Source organism: Etheostoma cragini, chromosome 14 (assembly GCF_013103735.1).
Source record: "Etheostoma cragini isolate CJK2018 chromosome 14, CSU_Ecrag_1.0, whole genome shotgun sequence".
Classification (NCBI taxonomy): Eukaryota; Metazoa; Chordata; class Actinopteri; order Perciformes; family Percidae; genus Etheostoma; species Etheostoma cragini.
Window position 1 is genome coordinate 4,418,297 of NC_048420.1, and position 26,117 is coordinate 4,444,413.

At 40.2% G+C, this 26,117-nt stretch overlaps 1 protein-coding gene across 1 annotated transcript in view; it reads right to left on the reverse strand.

Moving 5' to 3' along the window:
• Nucleotides 1-23,879, reverse strand: part of si:ch211-57n23.4 (immunoglobulin superfamily DCC subclass member 3) — a 61,205-nt gene extending 37,326 nt beyond the window's left edge. Inside the window, exons 1-2 of the mRNA XM_034892753.1 lie at nucleotides 23,818-23,879; nucleotides 23,424-23,772 (exon numbers count right to left, since the gene is read on the reverse strand). Coding sequence (XP_034748644.1) covers nucleotides 23,424-23,772; nucleotides 23,818-23,879 — 411 coding nt within the window. The remainder of the gene's footprint in view (nucleotides 1-23,423; nucleotides 23,773-23,817) is intronic.
• Between the last annotated feature and the right edge of the window lie 2,238 nt (nucleotides 23,880-26,117).

The following is a 26,117-nucleotide window of genomic DNA, read 5'->3' on the forward strand; positions in this document are numbered from 1 at the left end:
GACAATATACCAAACTTACTGACCGTTGAACAATTGGGTCTTTAACAAGGAAGCTGTTATGATGACTATACCTAGATGCCAGAGATTTGAGTTTCAGTTCATCTGCTCTTTGGACTTGGCAAAGTCCCCCAGTTCTAATCCTGCACTTTGTAATAGCTGAACCAAGCAATACTGATTTAAAAAACTCAACTGTACTTACTTAAACAGTAGAAAGTTGCCAGGCAAGTGAGAATCACTCTTGGTTTCATTTTGGATCTCTTCACTCCAACCTCCTTGACGTTAAAGCTTCTTGCCCTTAGAACTCTCAAAAATCAAATAGATTAAAAAAAAATTTAATCCACATGGAAGGATTTGTGTATCCTCTTACCATGTATCTTCTTTGGTGATAAAGATACAATTTATATTGTTTTTATAAATGCATGCATTGCTGTTGTTTAGTATCCCTTGTCCAGCGTGTGGTCCACGGAAGGTCACTGGTCATGTCCAAAGCTACTCAGAGAATATTGCGGGGACGACACCTCAGCATGGCCGGAGCTCATTAGTTATTCAGCCTCATTGTTGTCAGTGAATGGACAATGATACAGCAGCTTTCACTGGCCGCTCCAGGTTGGTCTGCTATGGACCAATCACAGCTCCATGGTGACAGGAAGGGGGGAGGCATGATTGATATTCAATTAAGCAGAGGGCTGTTGGCCAGTCACTCTGCCCTGCCCCCTGCCTGATAGGATGGCTCTGGCCGGGGCTGGACACATTGCTCCAAGCCAGGCTAATGGAGTACAGTCTGAGCTGGTTCAGGTACAAGTTCAGGTTCCTTAATATGAGTTGAAGCAGCGTTAATAAAAAAATAAATCATGACCTTTTCAGGTAGTCATAATCAGGATGGAAAACATTCTGAATTCACATGAAAAGATTATGTTGAGTGGTACAAACTCAACGTTTCTGGAAAGACACATTCCCTACTGTTCTGGCTCTACTCCAAAACTAACTGTCAGGTTCAACTGCGTTTCAGATTTTAAGGGTAGTCACATCCATTTGACGTGAAATGTAGATGATTTTGTATACCAGCATGTATACTAGCCTTACAGCAAACAAGTCCTTAACCCTTATGTTGTCTTTGGGTCAAATTGACCTGTTTTCCTGTACCAATTTTCTTTATAGTTACCCAATTGTAATTACCCCCAAAAACATAATTGATTCCACACAACGCTCTTTGGCAAGTACTAATCTCTACTGTCATTATTTTGGGGGTCTCTTATTCCATAGAATAGAACAGAATAGAATGCCTTTATTGTCATTATACACAAGTACACGGTACCTTTGCAACAAGATCAAAGCAATCCCTTTACAGCGTTGACACAAAAATATAAGAATATAACATAACAATATAAAATGTCAAAAATATAAACTCAAAGATATAAAGTGTAGGTAGTGCGGAGGAAAAAGAGAGGGGCGGGGGGTGCTGGCGCACAGTCCTGAGAATTGTATAGCATTTGAAAAAACATTGAAGGGGTTTTGAAATAGTATTGAGTAAAAGTTGACATATTCCAGTCTGTGATTATCCATCAGCATACATTCCTTTAATTTTAGTCAAAATAATTCCTAGTTTCTGCTTTTCTAACTCAAACATTAGGTATAATTTCCTACAAATAAGACTTATTGACCATAAATTCCCCAAAAAACTATAAAACTAAATTTAATAAGTTAGTGTTACATAGTGTTGAAAACGTCAAAAAACATGACAAACATTGAAAAAAAAGCATCAAAAGAGTTGACAATGGGACAAAAACTTAAGAAAAAGTTAAAAACATCGATAAAAAGCGTCAACAAAAGTGTAGATTTTCGGGAAGGCGAAAGACCGAATACAGAATACAGAACACAGGAAAAAGGTAATTTGTAATGTGTTCTGAATACGTGGAATACTTCCCCATTAAACTGCATTTTATAAGTGTAGGAATGCGGGCATCAAATACTGCTTACTAAACAGACATGTTCTGGTGTGTTATTCTGTTCCAACTTGCTGAATGTGTACATGAACAAGCAGATATATTTTTGTATTTGTAGTCCCGTTCTGCATAGCCTGCTACAAAAATGTAATCGCAGTCTTACTAATTTTAGCTAGCTTTAGCTAGCATGTCAAATGGGGCTAGTCAGTCTTTCAACCCCAACAGGACAGTCAGACACCGCCTACCAAGAGCCTGGGTCTGTCGGAGGTTTCTTCCTAAAAGGGAGATTTTCCTTGGCACTGTCGCACTGTTGCTTGCTCTGGAGGGACCTACTAGAACTGTTGGGTCTTAAATTATAGAGTGTGGTCTAGACCTACTCTATCTGTAAAGTATCTCCACACTGTCATTTTTCCCTCTCAGCTTCATACTTGCCCGTCCCTAAATGACAACCCCATAGGATTTTCGTAACCCTACCGCACATAGCATCAGCCTCATTTTCAGTTGTTTCTTTAACGTTAAAGGAGAATTCCAGCCACATTTTAAGTGTAATCTTGATTGCTTTAAATATGCGAATACTTTGATTGAAAAAAAAACGACCTGAACAACACGGCAGGCAACACGGAGGAGCTGCAGCTACGTGTACAAGCTTCCACTGAGATAAAACGGCAGTTAACGGGGCAAGTTTTAGAATGCCTTTGTGCCTCTTAACAGACACACAATGCAATTCATATGCCTGTACTAGGGCTGCACAATTAATCGAATTTTAATCGCGATCACAATTTTGACAGCCCACAATCAAATTTGCGTGATCGAGCGATTATTTTTTTGAAGCGTCATTTCATAGAACGCTCCGGGTTTTTTGCATTGCCAATCTACCGCTCCGTAACCCTTGTCAGATCATGTGGCAGTCAGAGTTGTTTACTGCACCCCGTGAAGCTGAGTTTCTAGCTGTAGACAGTCACAGAGGACAGAGTAATGGGAGGAAAACTCAACAGATAGCAGTTGGTTATACACGGTCTCAAGGTTTACCAGTTTACCAGTAAACGCAACATTTAGTCCCTTCTGTGTTGTTTTTCAGACAACAGCTGCAATGCTGTTTATTTAGATATGGTTTAATTTTGCGTTACATTACCCATTTTGTCTGTAAAGCCGTGCATGTGTTGGATCTCTCCTCTACTCTCTCTCTTCTTACTATCCGCGCAGCCCCGCCACACAGCGCCGGCCCACACTTCTGACATTTGTCTACAGTTTTAATTTTTGCGCAGAGAATGAGCACCATGCAACTATGTTGTTCCTTTGTGAATGGCAACACAGACTGGGTGTAAAACAATCGTTACGTATGCTACAGCTTTTGTAAGTGGGTATACAGAAATCCTTGATCTTTCCCAGTGGGTATATGGCGCGTACCTAACTACACCACTGTGGAACAATCAAGAACTTCAAACAAGCTGATGAAATGAAAACCAAAGTGCCATAAACCATATTTAAATTGTCGTTGTAAATATTCCTTTAAAAAGGAAAAAAACTAAACAGAGTCCTCTTTAGGCTGGTTAGGTCCAGACCCAGAAACATTTAACAAATATGACAAATGACAAATTAATGATTCGGATAAATGAATATTTAAAAAAATTAAATAAAAACGGATGAAACACCCTTCAACCATGTTATGAGTGTTGCTGTTGCATAGTTTGTCCACCAGAGGGCGCTCTACAACGTTCCTGTTGGCAACTACCTTTGATCTTTTTTGTTATTGTGTTTTTATTCAAAGGACTTTAAGTTTTATATCCAAGTTTGTATTTTTATACATTTTATTTATCAGAACTTTAGATATTTTTTGATGTTCCTGTCATGGGTTGGGGTCTTGTTGGGAGTACTTTTCCCTTTTTTTCTGCCTCCTTGTGTTTATTTCAGAGATTTCTCCCTGGTCTTGTGTTAAACCTGTCTCATGTCCCCCGTTAAGTGTCTGTTTGTTCTGCTTCCTGTTTTGTTTTGGTAGTTTGGTTTCCTGTCTTGTCTACTCTTGTCTAGCTTTGCTTTGTTCCTGTCTGATTGTCTTGACCCGCCCTAGTGTGATTCACCTGATATCTCACCTGTTCTCCGTTACCTCGTTACCTCTTGTATCTTGTGTTCCCTTTGTGAGAGCCTTTTGCCAGTCCATGTGATACTGTCTGTCAACTCCTCGTCTTTTTGCCTGCTTCTGTAAGTCTCCTTGTTGTGTTTTGCTAGTCTGCCCTTTTCCTGGGAGTTTCCTGTTGGCCTGCCAGTGTTCCTGCCAGTGTACCCTGTCATCCCGCTCAGTGTTCCCTGCCGTCTCTTGCGGTGTTCTTCCCCGTGAGTTTTCCAGCCCTTGTGCTACGGCTTTTTGTTCTTCCTGGCTCCCTGTGCTTTTTGGGTTTTTGGGACTCTGTTGCTCGGTTTTTGTTTAGTAAACCTTTTTGAAACTCCTCCTGCTACTCCGCATTTGGGTCTTCCTTCCTCCCCACAACAGTTCTTCTGTTGTGTTGTGAAAAAGTTTATTTTCAAAATGTTCATATTTTAGGCAGGACTCATGGCAAATGTTTTTGTTAAACATTTCTGGAAATCATTTTTAAATACTCTGTGTGTGTGTGTGTGTGTGTGTGTGTGTGTGTGTCGGAAAATAACTTTTTTTTAAATCCCACATTATTATTGATATTGGCCTTACAAAATCCTTTATCTTCCCACTTAGGGTACAGATTAGATTTTTTTACGCACATTCAGGAGGTATCAAAGGATTATGTTTTCTGTCTACCAGGCTGTATTACTTATAGCAGGATGTCCAAAGGGTTTGGCAATATCTCAAAAGATTTAATTTGAAGTTTGCTTGTCAGTACAGACGACCATAGGTTGTGGAGAGGAATGGAACCCAGTCTCTCTAAGCAAGCATGGAGAATATTGTCTGATTTATCTTATCTCCAGGTCAAGTATCAGCTCCCAACCTCTGGCAGAAGATATATTTTAACTCAACCTTTTTTTTGGACTAATTAGGCCCTAATTGAAACACTGAATAATGTTGCTTGAGGCTGCAGTGGTTCTGCAACAGTTTCATGATGCAAAAAGTTATCTGTTGCTTCAATCCCAGTTTGTGAAAGAAGTGCAGTGTAAATTGTGGTTGGGATGTGCTTCAGTACATTTTTTTAATTGTAACTACTATGTCAGCTGTATGATAAGACAATATGTCAAGTGTCATGCATGCAGCATTTAAGTCCAAGGCAAATATCAGGGGACCGTAAAGTTACTGCTACTGTATTGCCTAGTGGTCTCAATGAAATGTAAAAGTGAAAACGCTGGACGGCTTAGGACTATACCAAACACATTGTTGGAAAGGTCTCAACCTGGAGAGTAAGATATACCAATCTGAAAAACCTGAAGAGGATACATCACTCCTGCTTTGAAATATTGACCTCTTACTTTTCTACCCAGCACATGTTTGAAGGCTTGTCATTTAGCAAACAGGAGGTCCTAAACACATGGGACCAGCTGTCATAGAAAGCTCTTGGCCTAAACTATCATATAGACCAATTTTTCCCAAACTTAGGGTCAGGACCCAAAATGGGTCGCAGATCCGTTTTATTGGGTCGCCAATTGGCAGAGAACAGACTAAATACTCAGCATGACCTCAGAAGGGCACTTTCAAAAACCAAACCTAGACTAGATCAGCTGGTTGACATCTTCAAACAGCCACACACATCTCAATAAATTCAAGTCAGCATTATTTAAACAAATGTTGGTGTCGGTACTGAGGGATGATTGGAGGGGATAAGAACATGAGTTGAGAAAGGGGTGAGACACAGAAAGGAGAATAGAGACCTTTTCTGTATTTGTTTACTTTTATAATGGAATAAATATACTTCATATACATTAAAATTCATGGTTTGTTCCGTCTTTTGTCCACAGTTTAAAAGTGTAGATGTTACAATGATTCATGGTGTATTTTTCTAAATTTCGGTCCCGGGGAGAAACCAAATTTCTCTTTTGGGTCCTGAGCTGAAAAAGTTTGGGAACCACTGATATAGACCATTACAGGCTCCATCAAATTTAGTTATAGGCAATTTTGACTTATTTAACAATTGGATTTTTTTTTAAACTGATGAAAGCATTTGGGTATGGTGTTCATCATATGCCCCCCCCCCCCCCCCCCCCCCCCCCCCCCAAAATGACACCCTTGGATTGTACATGGCGATGGCAATTTAATCTACAGCACTTTTCCTAAAAATTAAGCTGATGAAAACAAAGTATCAAACGAACAAGTTGCTGTAAGAGGATCAGCCAACATATTTTATCTCTGAGAACAAGACACTTTTTTGTCTCTCTGGCACTCCCTAGTGGCTGAATGCACCTTGACACTTAAGCAAGGATCAACCTGAAAGGAGTCTAGTGCTGCACAATAACTCAATTATTAATTTATCGAAAGAAAATGAATCAAAACTATTTTGATGATTTGGTGAAAGTCTTTTGTAATTTGTTTTTTAAACCTCGAAGCACCCTGTTTAAAAGCTTTGTGTTTTACTTTTGAAATAGCAATTTCTCAAATGTATTTTGTCTTCCAGAGATGATGGTTATTTGTCTTACATATTCACACAGATACACAATCATACCTGGAAGCTGGCCTATACTACCTGTTGTGGCAATCTGTCCACAAATAATGCCACTGGGTGAAACCTGAAGCCCTTTCCAACTCTTGCTGGTGCAAATAATGAGGTCCGCCGTCGTCGCACGTTTAATCCTTTATTGTACACATTTTTAAGATAAAAGCACATACAAAAAGACCGACTCGAGTGATTAAAAGCCAAGAACGACAAGGTCTAAAAAACGTACTCTCACACAGCTGAGGTTGAAAAACTTCCCAGGTTTCCCAGATCCAGATTTCCCCCTCCACCTCACCTGTGATTCAATTTACACCCACACCACAGTCATAAGAAACGTAAATAGCCAAATTGGCCATTACACTACCGCTGTCTGATCTGCTGGCCACAGTAGAGCTGTAAGTAACTTTTTTTCACAAGATTTACAAGGTTACAAGATTTTTTTACAGGTAAGTCAGGGGAAAGCCAAAACACCACACACGGCGAGGAGATCAAATTTACGCTCCTGTCTGTGGTAGATATAATATGGACAAAAACTACAGTTAAATCATCCCACAACCAGAAACCATGAATTGCAGAATGCCATAAATATTCACACTGAAGCTTACAAATTAGGATCTTTCAGGATATTTCTAGGATATTTCATCCCAGAGATGTCTAACCTTCTCTCAAAATTTGAAAGTTGAAAAAAACAATGTCTGGCAATATCATAGTCCTCGGAGATATGAATATTCATGTAAACTGCAGAATTCCTCCAATTACTCGACGGTTTTAATCTGACACAACTTGTTGATATCCCCACTCACACCAGGGGGCACACACTCAACCTGGTTATTACAAACTCTGCCCAAACGACAAATCTGCTTCAGAAATCTAAAAAACATCAACCCAGAGACTATTAATTAAATTAAAAATCTGTTTATTGATCCCCTATGGGGAAATTACAATTTACATTCTGTGTCCACACAAAAAGCTGAACTACACACACATGCTCAGGATCTATACACACACTAATGGAGAGATGTCAGAGTGAGTGGGCTGCCAGCTGAACCAGTGCCCTGAGTGGGTGGGGAGTTACGGTGGCTTGCTCAACTACACCTGGCAGTGCCCAGGAGGTGAAGTGGCATCTCTCTAGCCACCAGTCCACACTCCATAATTTTGGTCCTTACGGGGACTTGAACCAGTGACCCTCCGGTTCCCAAACCCAACTCCCTACGGAGTAAGCTACTGCCTCCTCCAGGCTTGATTACTGTAACGCACTTCTCATCTGGTCCCTAACAAGAGTCTGAAGAAACTACAGTATGTTCCAAATAGTGCTGCAAGGATCCTGATGAGAGTGTGAAAGTACAACCACATTCACCCATTCTCCACTCACTTCACTGGCTTCCCGTTTCTGCTTGGATTGAATACAAGATCTCAATTCTCACCCACCAGTGCCTCTATGGAAATGCCCCCCCTACCTGAAACATCTACTCACCCCTCTCATTACAACACATTCCCTCCGCTCAAAAAACTCCAACCTCCTCCTACTCCCCAGAACTAAGCTCAGCAGCATGGGTGATTGTGCCTTCTGCACTGCCGCTCCTCGGATTTGGAATGACCTCCCTGACCATCTGAGGGCACCACAGACTATTGCGACCTTTAAAAAATAACTAAAAACAGTTTTTAGCATCATGAGTTTTAACCTTGCACAAAATGTTGTTGTACTATTTATATGTATTTTAAACGGATGTTTTTATCTTGCTTTTATGATCTTAACTGTAGCACTTTGAGGTTTGTCTCTAATGTAAAGTGCATTACAAATAAAATCTATTATTATTATTAGGACTGCAGTCTGCAACATGGACAATCCAAACATCACCCTACAATGTAAAAAAAAAAAACGGTAAAGGCCTACAATGTAAAAAAAAAAAAAAAAACAGTAAAGGAGGCAAACAGGGACTACGGGAAGAAAGTACAATTCCAGGAAGGCAACCCCAGAAGCATGTGGCAAAGTCTAAGAACTTTAACAGATAACAATCCCAACTCATCCTCCTGGGGCCTGTTGCACAAAACTAGGATAAGCCGGAATATTCAAGTTATCCTGGATGAATTTAGCTTTGACTTGGTTGCACAAAACCAGATTGAATTAAACCCAGCCAAGTAACCAAGGAGAGTCATTCTTTGCGGCTAGCCTGGTCCAGAGCAGGCTAACAGTCAGGCTAAAATTAATCCTGGAGTCTCATGTGTCAAATCAGCTGCCGTCTGATTCGAAATAATCGTGTCTAACAGTTATTCCGTTGTCTTCTGCATGTGTTCTGCTTTATTTTTAACAACATGCATTAGCCTACTTGTTACTATTGTTGTCGCAAGTTTGATTTAAACCCTACTACAGTTGTTTAGATGGTTAGAAATGGTTGCACTGTTACCCAGATGCAGAGTGGGACTTTTCCCGGTGGGACGGTACTGTTTTGAGGCTGCCTGGCGTGCGGTCGCTGCTCAGTGGCCGCTGCCTGCCGGCAGACCTGTGAGTCACGTCATTGTCCACTCTCTCTGTAAAAGTAGAGATGAGCAGCGCAGCGTCCGTGGTCTCAGCTTTAGGTTCATACAGGACGCGCTCAGAAGATTAAGTGTGACACTATTAATGCAGCAACATTCCCAGATGATAATAGAGGCAGACTTGTCAGAGACCAATACATTCATGATTTTCTTGTTGCTTATCCTTCTCTAATAAAGGACAGTTTGGGTTACACCTTAATATGCAGGCCTAATGTTTTTTTATTATAGCTTCCATTGGTTTCATAAGCTTTTCAATTAGTCTCACATCCCTGGACCAATAACGTGGCCTATATACATTACGTGTGTAGTGTAGTTTACATTCATCACACCGGGTACACCGCAATGGTTCTTCATCTTTTTATTTTGGTGCGGTCACTTGTCAGAAGAATAAAAAAACACAAATATTGTTTTACATATGCTCAAAGCGTGCATTGAAGTCATCTCATTTTCTAGTTGTTGTCCCTTTCTGATTGTTCTGTATGAACATTAATTGTACAAATAATTAGATTTAGCTTATAGAGATTTGTGCATATGGTTGTATAACATGTTCTCGCACTAAGTCAAGCTGCGCTTTTTCACTTGTCCTGGATATCTTTATTCTACTTTTGTGCAACAGGCCCCTGGTCATGTGTGGATGCGTCCACAGCAAGTTAGCTGAACAACTTTTATGCATGCTTTGAGGCCATCAGCCATCAAACAGAAACAGCTGACGCATGAGTTCTTGAATTCTTTGATGAGTGACTAACATACATTTTGTTACAAACTGGTTTTGTCAGCTTAAAAGTGCAATATGTAATACTGACAGCTAGTGTTTAAAATAGTTATTGCAGTACAAAATAAAAATGCTGGCCAGAGTTGTCTTCCCCACTCCCACCTCCCCATACTCGAAGTTTACGGAGGTTGCCAGGCCGAGACCGCAGCATCCATAGCTTTGCCAAACCCTCCTCCAAAGCAGGCTGATTGGGCATCGGGGTTACTGCCGGATCCCGCTTCTTGCGACAGTGCATTTGCGCGGCACTCAGACAATGCAAGTAATCAACAATGAAAAGGGAACTCTCTGCTGAGTTGAATGATACAAGAAACTGCATCATACAGTTAAATAGCTGTGAAAGGGGGGGTGGCTACACCATAGAGGGCGAGCATGACCAATGAAAACTAAACTCTCTGTTAAGCTCATTGATACTGCCCATTATAGTATACAAGAAACGGGTCTATAGTTTTTAAGGGGGCGTGGCTTGTGTAAAAGGAGGGTGGGCCAAACCATTAACAATGAAAAAGAAACTGCTGAGTTTAATGATACCTCACACACAACTATCCTAAACGTAGAGTCATAAAAGGATGCATGGCCTACGCACATGGGTGTGGTTAAAGTATAGGTGGCTGCTCAGTATCACATGTAGACCACACATAAGATGTAAATCGGATGTTTGTCACAGAAGGCAGATATCCACTTGCCACCGGGGGCGCTATGACCAAAAGTCAATTTTGGCCTGCATATGTCCTCAGGCCTGGACCCTTGTTAAGCTTGAGAAATGTTGGGCAGATACGACAATGTACACTTAAGTTATAAGTTACAGCAACTTCTCAATTCATTGATAAATGCTCAAAATGGCCACCATAACACTTTTTTCTTTTAATAACTTTTTCATCTTTAAAGTGTTGAGATGGTACAGACCAAATTTGAAGTCTATTGGATTAAATCTCTAGATGGAGCTCGTTAAAGTATCGCACCTTGACTTTTGGTCTAATTCCTGTTGCCATTAGGGGGCGCTATGACTTTGAGCCAATATCCCCCTGTATGTGTCGTAAGGGTGGGACTCTGATGAATCCTGAAAAGTTTCGAGCCAATTGGTCAATTTACACTCAAGCTATACCCACTTCCTGTTTTGATGGCGAAACACACAAAATGGCCACCCCACAACGGCCAAGCCCTATGTCAAAAAGTTTTTCTTTAAATAACTTTTCATCTTTAGCGTCTTAAGATGGTACAGACCAAATTTGAAAGTTGATCTGATGAAATCTTTAGGAGGAGTTGCTTAAAGTACTACATGTGGAAATGGCTAAAATAACACAAATTTCAAACTTTCAATTCAAAATGGCAGACTTCATATTGTGTTTAGTGTATGGCTCCAATGAGCTTTTTGTAACTCTTGACCTCTTACATATGTACACCACGTTTTGTTAGACAATGTTAAACGTATGGCCCGGAGCATCCCATGTCATCCGTCCTGTCTCATGCGGTCCCGTCTCATGCGGAGGTGTGTCCAACGGTCCAGAGGGTCAAAATTACGATATCGCAAATAATTTTCCAGATGGAGTCAAGGGTAAATTTGTGACCACATTTGTCGCAATCAATTGAAAAACGTTAAAAAACTGTTTAAGTAACAGTTTTTCCATACATATAGTTCACTGGGACAATGCTGCAAATAACTGCTTATCAGCATGGCGAGAGCATTCGACCGTAGCTCTACAGTCGCTGCCTCGGCTGACGGCTTTCTGGGACCCAGGGCAGAATGCTGTCGGGTCTCTGGGACTTGGGGCAGAATGCTGTCGGCTCTTTGGGACCCGGGGCAGAAGGCTGTTGGGTCTCTGGCACCTGGGGCAGAATGCGGTTGTAGTTTTCTACTACCACGGCATCGGCCTTCGGTCTGGGACCCGTCCTGCATTCGACTGCGGATCTCTGCTGCCACGGTCTGGGGCCAGAGTGCGATTGTATTTTTCCTTCACTTCCGCGCCAGCGGTTCTATTGTATTTTGTGTTGTATTGTATGAAAGGGGGAAAAAAATTAAAAAAACAAATCAAATGCTTGACCTCTGTCGGTAGAGAAATTCCTTCTATAGCTGCAACTTAAATCAAAGTTGCAGCTATCGAAGGATTTCTTTAGTTTGCCTATCATCTGCATTTATTTGGGAGATGGACATATATTTTTTAATATTTAAAAACACTAAAAACCAAATATTTATTTAGTAAAAGTTGACGTGAGCTTTTACGTTGAAAAGTAAGAGAGATATAGTATTTTATTCCAGATGCGAGCTTTTATTTTGAAAAGTAGAAACTCGGGCATGGCAGAAGGATTTTTTTAGTCTGCCTATAATCTGCATTTATTTTATAGACGAACATATATTTTAAGTGTTTTTATTCATCAGTATGACAGTCTGCATTTATCTTATATACATGTTTAGTTAAAAAAACATTTTTTATATATATATATTTAAAAATATATATATTAAAAGCATTTTATTCATTAGAATGATAGTTGACGAAGGCTTATTTTATTCCAGAAGATAGGCTAGTCTGCATTTATCTTGTCAACACAACCATAACATTCAGAAATTGGCAAACTATATATATGACAAAATTGTTACTTTAACAGTTTTTAACGTTTTTCCAATTGATTGCAATGTGGTCACGAGTTTACCCGTGACTTCATCTGGAAAATTATTTGCAATTTTGCATTTTTGACCCTCTGGATTTACCGTTAGACACACCTCCGCATGAGACGGGACCGCATGAGACGGGACGGATGACATGGGATACTCCAGGCTGCAGCCATATACTCTTGCAATTTTTAAAGTTTTGTAGGGGCCGCTAACAAGCCATTTTTGTGCGCTTATTTCCGAAACTCTTAAAATATAAAATTTTCGTGCTTGGGCCCCAATGAAAATTGCCTACGACTTTCTGCTTGTTGTTATTTCCACTAACCCCAACCAGCCCGTCAGACACCGCCTACCAAGATCCTGGGTCTGTCCGAGGTTTCTGCCTAAAAGGAAGTTTTTCTTCGCCACTGTCGCACTGTTGCTTGCTCTGGAGGAAACTACTAGAATTGTTGGGTCCTAGTACATTCTGGAGTGTGGTCTAGACCTACTCTATCTGTAAAGTGTCTTGAGATAACTGTTGTTATGAACTGATACTATAAATAAAATTGAATTGAATTGCTTCAGACAAAGGACTTGTCTCCGTACTTGTCTTACTAGAACTTAGGGCTGCATTTGACAATACCATCTTGATCTCAATTTGTTAATGTTTCCTCAAGGCAAGATAAAGGTAGCCATGGCATTCCACAAGGCTTGGTGCTTGGACCAATTCTATTCAGCTTATACTGTATATGCTTCCTCTAGGAATATTATAAGGAAACACTCAAGTAACCTTTACTGTCACTGTTATTTAGCAAAATTTAAAGCATGCATTAAACATATAAAATTCTGGATGACTTACAATTTTCTGATGTTAAACTCAGACAAAACTGAAGTTGTTGTGTTGGGCCCTAAACACCTCCACACCTCAGTATCTAAAGATAAAGCTACTCTGGATGGTATGCCCTGGCTTCTGTCAGAGTTCTAGGAGTTATTTTTGATCAGGATATATCTTTTAACGCCCATTTAAAACAAACCTCAAAAAGCCTTTATTCACCTTTGTAACATATTCAAAAATAGGCATATCATGTCTTAAAACAAATACTGAAAAACTAGTTCATGCATTTGTTAAATCCTACTTGTTACTACTGTGATTCCTTATTATCACATTGCTGAAATAAATCCCCTAAGACTCTCCAGCTGATCCAGAATGCTGCAGCACATGTTCTGACAAGAACTAAGAAAAAGATACAATTTCTCCTGTATTAGCTTCTCTGCATTGGGTTACTGTAAAATCAAGGACTGAATTTAAAATCCTTCTCCTGACCTACAAAGATCTAAATGGTCAAGCACTATCACATCTTGAAGAGGTCATTGTACCTCATTGCCCCACTAGCACTGCGCTCCCAGAATGCAGAGTTACTTGTGGTTTTAGAGTCTCTCAAAAGTAGAATGGGAGCCACAGCCTTCAGCTATCAGGCTCCTCTGCTGTGGAACTAGCTCCTGGTCTAGGTTCGGGAGGCAGAAACCGTCACCACATTTAAGAGTAAACTTAAAACTCTCCTCTTTGATAAAGCTTATAGTTAGGGACTGAGGAGTAGCAGCAGCTTTAGCCTAGACCAGCGGAGGAGGTTGTTTAGCCAAAGACATGGCACTCCTGGCTTCTGTTTCTCTTCATAGTTGTCGGATTCATCTACCATTCCCTGTAGAACTGGCTCAGGTTTGCCTGGCACCTGCTCTTAATTATTATTATTATTAATTTAATGGGGTTTTTCCACTGCTGGTAACAGCTCGACTCGACTCGCCTTGACTCGCCTCTACTCGACTCTACTCGCGTAATGCATTAGCTACGCGTAATGATGTAACTTTCAACGCGACTAACAACAGCACCTCTGCTACTTACCACAGCCAGAAGAAAAGTTTTGTTTCAAAAGAAGCTGAAGGAAGCAACAAAAATCACCGCTAAAAAAACAGGAGTTTGGGAATTCCGACAGAGTTCAGACGTTGACATGACTATTGTTCGCCGACACAAAAGGGTAAGTTAAGTTTCCTGGTAACGTTAGCTAACATTTGCATGTGTTAGGGGCCCCGGTCACTATTTACTATATACTATATAAAGTACATGAACTTTAGCAACCACGATTACACACCAACATGTGTGCTGTTTACCGTTTGTGTTTCAGAGCATTCACGCTTTGCAAAATCGCCGCCACAGACCGTCTGGTGGCCGTTTGATGTCTGACGTGTGAGATCTCTGGTTTTGACCTGCTGTGCTTCATATAATCTTTATGAGAAAGGCTTATGACAACGACTGAGATGCATCTGGGCCAGCAGAGCCGGGGGGACACTGTCACCGGGTGCAGAGGAATAAGACCGGGATGTACAGGAGGGTTTGATGCGCTACTTGGAAAGCTAAATAAAAACTTTTCTTTGATAAGTTGTCTTGTTTTTTTAAAGTAACAGTGTGTGATGTTGGAAACAACATAAAGCCCCTAATAGCCCTTAATATTTAACAGTTGAAAAGTGAGAATAGTGCAGAGAGTAGATAATCAGTCGGTGTCTGGTTAGATTTTTTATAAATCACGTGTTTGTTCTGGACACACACTCCGCACTCTTGTTTGCTAAAAACGCAGTGATCCGACCAACCAGTAGTCTGCAGGTTTCCACGTCACCTTTTGGGATTGCTTCAGCTCGCTTGGAACCTCGACTGAGGTAGTACTAAAAAAAGTACCTCGTAGCAGGTCCCAGGGACTTTTTTACCAAAAAAGGCGACTAGAGTCGAGGCGAGTTGAGTAGATACCACGCAGTGGAAAACCGCCACATGGCAGTAGTTACTAAGTAGTGTTAGGGAATGATAGTGCTGTATAGACCTACTTTATCTGTAAAGTGGCTTGAAATAACTCTTGTTATGATTTGATACTATAAACAAAATTGAATTGAATTTAATAGAATTAAAAACTAACATAAAAGACAAGTGTATACAACGTAACAGTCATATTAGAAAAAGTGCAGAAACTAAAAACCAAATATAAAAAAACAAGTGTATAAAATGTAACACTGCCATCAGAAAGTGTGCAAAAGATAAAAAATAATGTTTCAAGAAAACATAGAAACCAATAAAGTAGTCACTTAGACTTCTCAAGTAACTTTCTCCGTTCCTCCTCCTGAGAAGTTCTCTTCTCTTTTTTTAAGGGTTGGTTTTGATAGTTTTGTCGGAAAGTCGGTGAGTGAAGGCCCTTTGGGCTTTCACCCTGGCACCCAGATGTTGCTGTCCTTGCCTTCAGGATAAGGTCTTTTGTATCTGAGAAAGAATATTTTAAACAGTATGTCAGCTATTTCAGTGTCATCAGTGTAGATTTAGCATTACTTAAAACGTTTTTTTGGTTAATTTGGTAAACATGCATTTGCACTTTTTTATTTCACCATTGATGGCAGGTTGGTTGAATTTAAGGTGAAAAGTGCGACTAGTGATGAAAGCTCCTAGTGAAGTCATCCCTGAGAGATCAGAGCGGAAATGAACCAGAAAGATGATTGTGCCCTCTTTCAAGTAAACTGAAAATATGAACAGAATAAAAACCTGAGTGCCTTTTTGGTGCCCGTAATAAGATCTTAGATTGGTTCATTTGAAGAGTACTATATGTAAAAACACCCTAACATTAATCCTCTAACAGGGTATTTTTAGACGCTACAAATTCCTTTTGACTCAATTTCCTTCAGTCTTTTGCTGCCATCTAGTGGATGTTTGGATGGTTATACAGATGAGACTGTTATAGGAAGCCATTATAATCTTATTTTACACTGTTTTATGCAGGCAGAATGACCCATTTGTTATTGATTTTAAACTGTGTACAGAAACTATTTAATCATGACGTATTGAGGGACAAGCCCACATATTGAGCTGTCAGCAGATGACAAGGAAGAGAGCCAAGCAGAAGAGCTGGGTTTAAAATGGGGTTTCGATGTGTTTCCAATATTCATCAAATTATATAGAAATGAAAAGAAAATGTGTTATTTTATCATTACCAAACTAGCACATTGTGCCTGTAAATAAAAGACTGAGGCAGATCTACTACAAGGGTTAAAAAACATCTTTGTGATATGGTTCTTATCTCCTAATTACCTGAATTGTGCAGCCTAAATTTATAACAAACACAAAAAAAAAACTAAATGTTAAAACTTTATTTCTCTCTTTATGATCTCAGGAGTATACAAAGACACACATTGTCTATTCCGTGCTTTGCAACAAGCCCCGAGACTCCATTGCAACTCATCAGAAGATGAGAATGAAGAACCACACCTCAGAGGAGCAGGAGTAAAATACATCCGGAGGAAGGCACGGCAGTACAGCCCAATCTTGGAGGGGAGAGTTCTAGCCCGACCAGGGTCCTCTCTTTACCCTGTCTCTCTTAGTTATGCTATAATAGTTTTAGACTGCCGGGGGACTTTATTTGACACACTGTGTCCGTCTCTCCTTTATCTTTCCGTTTGTGTGCATCCACAACCAGAAATGCTTGATCAGGGAGGCTCCAAGATCATGGTTGCAGCTGTCGCCTGCTACACGTCCTGCGGTGCCCTGTTACATCCTGCTACGCTCTGCGGTGCCCTGCTGTGCCGTGAATTACTGCAAACTACTCTTTCTACTCACTGTTCCATTATCCTTTATTGTGACTCTTGTTGCCACTATTCATCACACCCTCAACCAGCCCCGTCAGACACCGCCCAACTTTTCATCTCCACTGTCACACTAAAGGCTTGCTCTCGTGGGAATTACTAGAATTGTTGGGTCTTAGTACATTATAGAGTGTGATCTAAACCTACGCTATCTGTAAAGTGTCTTAAAATAACTCTAGTTATGAATTGATACTATAAATAAACTTGAATTGAATAGAGACAAACACTCCTCAATCATACCAGAAATACGGGTAAGATTACTACCACTACAACTACCACTACTCTCTTTACCTTGTCTCTCTTGGTTTTGCTGTAATAATAGTTTTAGACAGCTGGGGACTTATTTTGATACACTAGTTAGGGCATAGAATTGAATATTGTTAGGGAGTAGTAGTTAGTCACATAGTTTTTAGATTTATCTATCATATAATCAAGAATATAATAAAACTAAAGGGAGACTTGGCATACAGCCCGATCCGGTTGGGGAGAGTTCTGGCCCGACTGGGCTGGAGCTCTCTTTACCTTGTCTCTCTTGGTTTTGCTGTAATAATAGTTTTAGACAACTGGAGACTTATTTTGATACTCTGAGCTCCTCTCTCCTCTATCTTTCCATCTTTTCATTTATGTGCATCCATGTCCCAGAAATGCTTGTTACTAACCTAGCTCTGGGGAGTCATTCCCCGGAGTCCTTATGTTCTTTTTTCCCCAGAATGTTCCCTTGGATCAGAGAGGCTCCAAAATCAGGGTAGCAGCTGTCGCCTTGGTACCGCTCCATGTTCTGTTATGCCATGTTCAAACTGCTACACTGCAGTGCCCTGCTACATCCTGCTGTGCCTTGTAATGCCGCACAGCGTCCTGCTATGCCATGAACTACTACAAAGAACTGCTACAGACTACTAATTTTTTCTATTTTTGTTATTGCCACTCTTCATTCTAACCCCAACCGGTCGTCAGACACCGCCTACCAAGAGCCTGGGTCTGACCGAGGTTTCTGCCTAAAAGGAAGTTTTTCCTCGCCACTGTCGCACTGTTGCTTGCTCTGGAGGAGACTACTAGAACTGTTCGGTTCTTGTAAATTCTGGAGTGTGGTCTATCTGTATAGTGTCTTGAGATAACTCTTGTTATGAATTGATACTATAAATAAAATTGAATTGAATTGAATTGAATTGAACAGTTGTTGCACTGAAATAAGAAGATGCTAAGACCATTTCAACCTGTGTCTTTGTGCCTGTGTGTCTACCCTTATTGAATGTTGCATTAGGTCTTAAAAGAAGGAAGCCATTGCCGTTGAAAAGAGGACGTTGATTAGATCTAGAAAAGAACCACGTCTGTCACACTACGACTACATACTTCAAGCATTACCACAGACAATGCCAGATGCTGTAAACTTTCGGGCATGGCCCAGTATAGGAAGGTCTGGGCATGCTTACCTGGGCAGATTTTTTGCCCAGCGATTCCTAAAAATATGTCATTTGGGAGAAACATGCAGTGACGTTATATTTTAATTATTGGGTTTTCTACATTATCATTATGTAAAATTATTTTTTAAAATTTAAAATTTTCAAGAGGCAGGTGATAGTTCAAACTGTAAAAATACAATGGAATATTTCACATAAGAAAACAGATCAAGCAATCTGTTTGATTTTTAGCCATGATATGAATAACCACATAAAATGGCTATGATTTGAATTCCTTGAACTACCACAAAGTAGCCTAACAAAGTAAGTAGGACTTAAAGACGCTACAAAATGTACGAAACGTAAAAAAGAAAACTAAACCGTTTGCAGAGAATACAAATCCATTCTCTTGGTTTGATAAACTGTACGCATGGATTCATAAACCGTGCCATCTGTTTTATCAATGTGAGCAACGTAGGAAAGATATTTACAGATTCAAACTTCTGGGGTCAATTGGGGTCTATTACTCTATAGCAAGATGATATTAAATCACAAATGACGCATATTTTCTAATGTAGTAATGTTACCAACGAGCTACAAATAAACATAAAACGAGCCATTCTCCAACTTGGAGAAATAAGAAGTAAGTGCACTTACTTTTAAAAGTAAGTGCTGTAGTAAAACTATCAGGAGACACGTTATAACTGAGGTATAAATGAGGCTCAATTCAAACGGAATCAAAAAAAGGTTTGTCTCTCCCATTCACTACCATACATATTTTTTCTCCAAATTAAGGTCCCATAAGGTCCACTGGAGGGGGGGAGGTCTTTGCCTCTCTATTGCATTGGCTTCCTGTAAAATCAGTTTCTGCCGCTTTGTTGTTGTTGTCACTGGGACAGCCCACCTTCTATCTCTGTTTGTGATCCACTGATCAACGGTATGACCTCCCTATGCGCACAAATATCAATTTAAAAACAATTTTATTGATAAAAAAATGGTCTGCCAGAGTCTATGATAAAAAATGGCAAAGTTTTACAGAAATAGCAGACTGCAGAATCAGAGTGATTGACCAGTAAAAATCAAGTTTTCAACCAAACCATGTAATAAGGCTATTTAAAAAAAAAACTGGTAGTTTTCTAAATGGCGGGAATTCTGGAATAACAACAGCATTGTCATTGTCATATGTCATAGCATTGTCATAAAGGTCTATTGTAAACCCTGCTCTTAATATTTTTTTTACCAATGACAATATGGATATTTGGAGCAAACATTGACTTTTTGGCAAACAATTAGTTTCTTAAAATTCAAGATTCGATTTTTTGAGTGACAGCAATGCCACAAAAACAGCCACTACATGGCAGAAGGGTACTTTTTAACAATTTAATCGCAATTGAATGCACAATTAGTTTAACAAAGATAACATGAACGCACCATGATCCAGTAAGTACATTTACGTGGTTAACAACGTCTTGGCGATGTAATCAGAATAGGTCAGGAAGATGTTGTATATGGACCGTTTTCTCACTGGGCCTAGTGACGTCAGTCTGTGACGTGTCAGCGATGTTTTCTATACGTTGTGCAGATGATATATTTATACATTGTCCTAACGTCTTCTATACGTCGTGCAGATAATATGTTTATACATTGTCCTGACGTATTTTGTACGTCGTGCAGACGTCCAGGCCGATATGCCGCCCCAACGTCTGCTAGGTCCTGTAACAGATCTACTATATGCCCTGCAGAAATTCTGGTAAACATTTTTTGTTTCATTTTTTTGTTTCTTCTCCTTTTGCTTTATAGTGGTAGAACAATGATTGTAAAGAAAGTAGTTTTTTTTATATGAATAAAAAAATAATTTTCAATGATTAGAATATGACAAGCCAAATTGTACAGTTTACAAGCACCAAGTGCCAGCCTTCCAATATGCTAGAGCTGTAGGGCCATTGGGTCAGTAGGGGGGGCTGCTGCCTGTGCACTGCCTCTCAAAGGCAGTGAGAGTTAGGACAACAATTTGTGTAAGTTGTCAATATCGTACAAAATGCACATTTGCTAACATTAATAGGTAATAGGTAATAAGTTTGTGAAGATTGTAAACAACGTTTTTATTTATCTTGACTTCAGATTAGTTAACCAGGTTTCCTTAAACTTTTATTTTATGTTCATATTACAGAAACTTTCTAGTATCTGTTTAGATATATCTTGGTCATGGTGGCAAATGACAGATTTGAAAAATACAAATTTAATTTTAAAATAACATAAGATCCTTAATAAGTCCTTCAGTTTAGACATATTCAGTGATACTGCACCAAAGGGTATGTGTAATGACAAAAGCATCTATAAAAATGCTAAATATAATGAAAACTTAAACAGTTTAAAAAAAATTAAGTATAGACCGAAAGATTGACTACGCTGTGTTCACAGTATTGCACAAAAGAGTCACTGATATTACATTATAAAGTGTACATTGATAGTGCACATGTGTAAATTAATTGTCATTTATGGTGCATGTGGTATACTCGGAGCAGTGTTGATTACAAAGTCTCACACACACACACACACACACACACACAGAGCAAATTAAATAGTCTGTAAGATGAACTCTGCAAGTTTTAACACAATAGCAGTAATGTACCTCAGCGTAAATTCTTTCAGGAGGACCTAACTTTTAATTGATGCACTCCTAAATCAACCTCAGCTTTTATCCAAATAAATGTATTCTTATGATACTGTGTATAACTGTTGCATATATGCAATTCGTCTCTCCTGATTTAAATGTATCTCAGCATAAATCCTTTCAGGAAGACCTCACTCTTAATCAATGTAAAAACTGTAAACATCAAATCTTATTTAGGCCAGATGTCTCTTGCCTTGGGCTTCCTTTGCGTTGGCGTTCTAATCTCCGGTGGATTTCAGAGGACTATGGTTAACTGCTCCTCAGATCTCTGCAGGGTAAATCAAGACAGCTAGCTAAACTATCTGTCCAATCAGAGTTTTCTGTTGCATGACTAAAACTACTTTTGAACATACGTGTTTCACCAAAACAAGTTCCTTATGAGGCGACTTTGCAGAGGCACCATTGCTCCGTACGGCGCCTACGTTTGCCAAGACGATTGTGATTGGTTTATAGAAATTCCAATAACCAAAGCACGTTTTTATCCCAATGCAGAATGCCATGAAGACTCCCCAGACCCTCCTCCTCCCCACCGCGATGGAAGACAGTCTGGCAAAGTGAGACTAGTCTTTCCCCCATGGCCAAGAACCCCCACCAGGCCATAAAATAATATCCTTTATACAGTTTTGTTCAATTGTTATGACAGTTTTTTTTTCCATTCAAGCACCATCTTATCTTGAAGAGCTCTTAGTGCCTTATTGTCCTGCTTAAGCACTATGCTCCCAGAATTCAGAGTTACTCGTGGTTCTAGAGTCTTCAAATAGGAGCCAGAGCCTTCAGCTATCAAGCTCCTCTTCTGTGGAATCAGCTCCTAATCTGGGTTTGGGAGACAGACACCATCACCACCTTTAAAAGTAAACTTAAAACTCTCCTTTTTGATAAAGCTAATAGTTAGGGAGTGATGAATTGCAGCGTCCGCCTAGACCGGTGGGGGAGGGTGTATAGCCACAGACACGGCATCCCTTCTCTTCTCTGCTTCTCGTCAGATTCATCTACCATATACGCAGTGCCCTGCTAGATCCTGCTACACGTCCTGCGGTGCCCTGTTACATCCTACTACGCTCTGTGGTGCCCTGTTACATCCTACTACGTTCTGCGGTCCCCTGTTACATCCTCCTATGCTCTGCGGTGCCCTGTTACATCCTACTTCGCTCTGCGGTGCCCTGTTACATCCTACTACGCTCTGTAGTGTAAAATAAAGGTAATACTCTCTGACATAAAAAGGCTATAGTCTAGTCCCGCCGACTTTATTCAAACAACACCTGAATACCCCAAAACCCCACAAACACCCTGATTGCCTTTAAGTCGGCTCAATAAAATATAAAATCAAAAAGAAGACCTTCAAATATAGGTTTAACTGCGTGTATTAGAAACGCAATCAATTAAACATCGGACACACCCCCTCCATACTAACACGTTAAAGCACTCTAAGAATCCCACACATTTAATTACGTTTCCCCCAAAACACCCCAACGTCCCAACAAAACAAATGTAACACGGTAAACTTAAACAGTCCGGATCCAGAATAGCAAACGTAGCTAACAAACAAAACATGGCCAGAGAAGCGTGGCGAGAAGCCGCAGTTAACTACTGTCCCCATTGCAACTTACGCCACCTTGCCACGGCCCGTTCAGCACCAGGGTTACTGCCGTAGTCCCGAGGAGAAATCCCAACTTTTAAGCCACAGAAAAGATACTTTATCCAGTAGTTGGTGTTGCCTGGGAAACATGCCACGTAGCGCCCTCTAAACACGACCGCTTCCTTCCATCATTCTCCAGAGTCCAATCGATCAGCTAATGATCATTACGTCAAAACCCAGTGTCATTTTGTAGGCACATCAATTAGTAAAGCATTTCAAAACAAAAGAAATAATACATCAAACATCTGTCTTTACACATCCGTGATCATGGTCTTCATGGTCCGATTAACCCTTACCGTCAGATTTGTCTGTGGATGGTATGCCGTGGTAAGCTTTTGGGTAACCTTTGGGATTCACAGAGGCTAGACAATAAATAACTGGTGAACTGGGGCCCACGGTCAGACAAAAGCAAGGTGGGTACCCCCCATCTTGTAAAGATGTCATTCTTCAGGATCTGGCAAACTTTTAATATCTCAGCATCCTTCAAAGCAAACGTCTCCATCCACTTACTGAAATAAACAACCATCATTAGAACTGAATTCCGGCCTTTGCTGAGAGGAAGGGGTCCCATAAAGTCCACTCCTATCATCTCCCCCAGTGCACTGACCTCTGTTGACTGGAGTAGCCCCGCAGGCTTGACATTGGAACCCTTGTACTGTTGGCGGATGTGGCAACTGCGCACACGGCTCCAAACGTCCTTGCGCACTGTTGGCCACCATTCCACGTCAAGGATCTTCAGGAGGGTCTTCATCCTCCCTAGGTGTTCTCCAAATGGACTGTTATGGAAGTAAGCCAGAAACTCTGGGACTAACACAGCGGGAACCACCAGCTGGTAGTTGAATCCGCCATGCTGTTGTTGATAATGGTGGCGTCCCGGTGTTTGGAGGGCAGATGGTAAAACCAAGCTCTTGGCGTAGTGGAGCTGTCTCTTGAGCCGTGTCAATGTCCTAAAGTGTCTTGGGTAGATCAGACCAGTAAGATTTGGCAATAGCCACACCTACGTTCCCGTCCTGTTGAGGATGTGCTCGGGACAGGGCATCCGGTACCACATTACAGCAACCATTCTTGTAATGGATCCGAAAAGAGAATGCCTGTAGCCGTAACTTCCATCGGGTAAGCCAGGATGACGTTTTGGGACAGTTAAATGCGGAGGCCAGTTCACTGTGGTCTGTGTATGCGTCAAATGCTTCTCCTTCCAAGTAATGACGCCACTTTTCCACCGCATACACAACAGCCAAGCACTCCTTTTCTGATGTGGAATACCTCAGTTCAGCACCATTGAAGCAAATGCAATGGCTTCCTCGTTTATTGCCGGCATCAGGACCGCACCCAAACCTACATCTCTGGCATCACAGTGCACTTGAAAACACCCATGTGGCTTTGGCAGAACCAACACTGGTGACGACTGCAGCATTCCTTTACAATGTTCAAAGGCGGCCTTACGCTGTGCACTCCAGTTGCACCCCTTTTTTCTTGTGGTTATTAAGTGGGGTGGTGATAACGGCCAGCCGAAGAATGAACTTGTGATACCAGCCCACTAACCCAAGGAACCTCTGGAGATTCTTTAAATCCGTAGGTGCTGGGTAAGCCGCAATTGCTTCCACTTTTGCCGTTTCCACTTCTACGCCTTTTCCTGAGACCACATGTCCTAGAAAGGTGAGTTGGGATTGTAGAAGACGGCATTTAGCCACATTAAGAGTTAGATGTGCATGATCGAGTTTTTCAAACACCGCCTCAAGGTCACGTAGGTGTTGCTCCTGAGACTTGGAGAAAACAATAATGTCTTCTTTGTACACAAAACATGTTCTGCCCTTTAACCCTCCCAGAACATTTTCCATCAGCCTTGGAAGTTGACTCTTAGCTAAAATATTTTATCTACATGGGAAAACAATAATACACTCAGGCATGTTCCACATACATACTATTGCCGCAACCAAAGATGGACATGTGCAACCATTACAAACTACTAGAACGGTTGGGTCCTTATAAATTATGCGTTCTAGTGTGGGCTAGAGATAGTGTGGTCTCGAGATAATTTGTTATGAATTGATACTATAAATAAAATAGAATTGAATTGACACTGGCTGTCACGTAATGATCGACAAATATGGAGAGAACAGGTAGATTTATAGAGTAAATAATGTGACAAGGGTCTGACAAACTGATGTAGTTACAGGAAAAAGAAATACAGAGTTCTCTTTCACCTTGTACAATATTTACATGATGGCATTTAATATATGAATGAACTTCTTTGTTCTCACAGCTGAATTTCAAGGCGTTGTGGCTTAGCTTTACCACAGCTTTGCAGATGACACTCAACTTATAATGTCTTTTCCTCAGTCTAAAACACTGGTGGCAGCATCAATCTTTATTAGTTCAGAAATGTATTTGACATGACTGAAGCTTCAATGTAACAGGTGGTGCTAATGGGTTCCCATTACATTAAATTGTTGAAAGTGGTTAGTCTTGACATAAGCTGTCACGTAGTGATGGCCAAATGAAGCACAGTAAAGCTTTTTGAACCATTTCATTCACTTTCTGAGCCCACTAGATGGCGCTTTAGGTAAAAAAAAAAGACAATTTATAGTGTTTTGATTAACTCATTGTTCAACAGATTTTTTAACACATAGACAATATTTAGCTCCATGTGTTTACATTACATCAAAATATCACAAGTGGTTGGCCAGACATTGGCTGTCATGTAGTCATGGTCAAATATCAAGCGGACAGTTTGATGTCTTTGTAGAGAAGATAATGTGAAAATGTTCTGATGAAGTGATGTAATTATAGGAATATAGAAATGCAGTTTTGTCTTTCATTTTGTATAATAAGTACAATAAATTGACTATTGGATGAACTCTATGAACTGCTGAGTGTCATTTTAACCCAGATCAAACATCTAGCTTGACATTGGCTGTCATGTAGTCATAGTCAAATATGGAGTATGGAAGCGAATAAGAGACATAAGTCTTTGAATTTTAACAGCCACTGAATACTTAATATTGAAATTTTTATTTTGAAAATTATGTATCTGAATTTATTTGTTCTGAATTCACCTCTTTGAAATTTAAATTTGAAAATTCTTGGTCTCCATTTTAAAAACCTGAATTTCAATACTTATTTTTCAATGGTCATAAATTCAGATAAAAAAATACAACTTGCAAAATTTCAGAAAAAATAAATTCAAGTTGGTCAAATTCGACTGCTGAAATTCAGATCGAAGAATTCAAGTTAAATATTCACATTGTAACATCCGGGCTACCCAGGCTAGGAGAAGCAATTGAGCCTGCATACAGTCAAA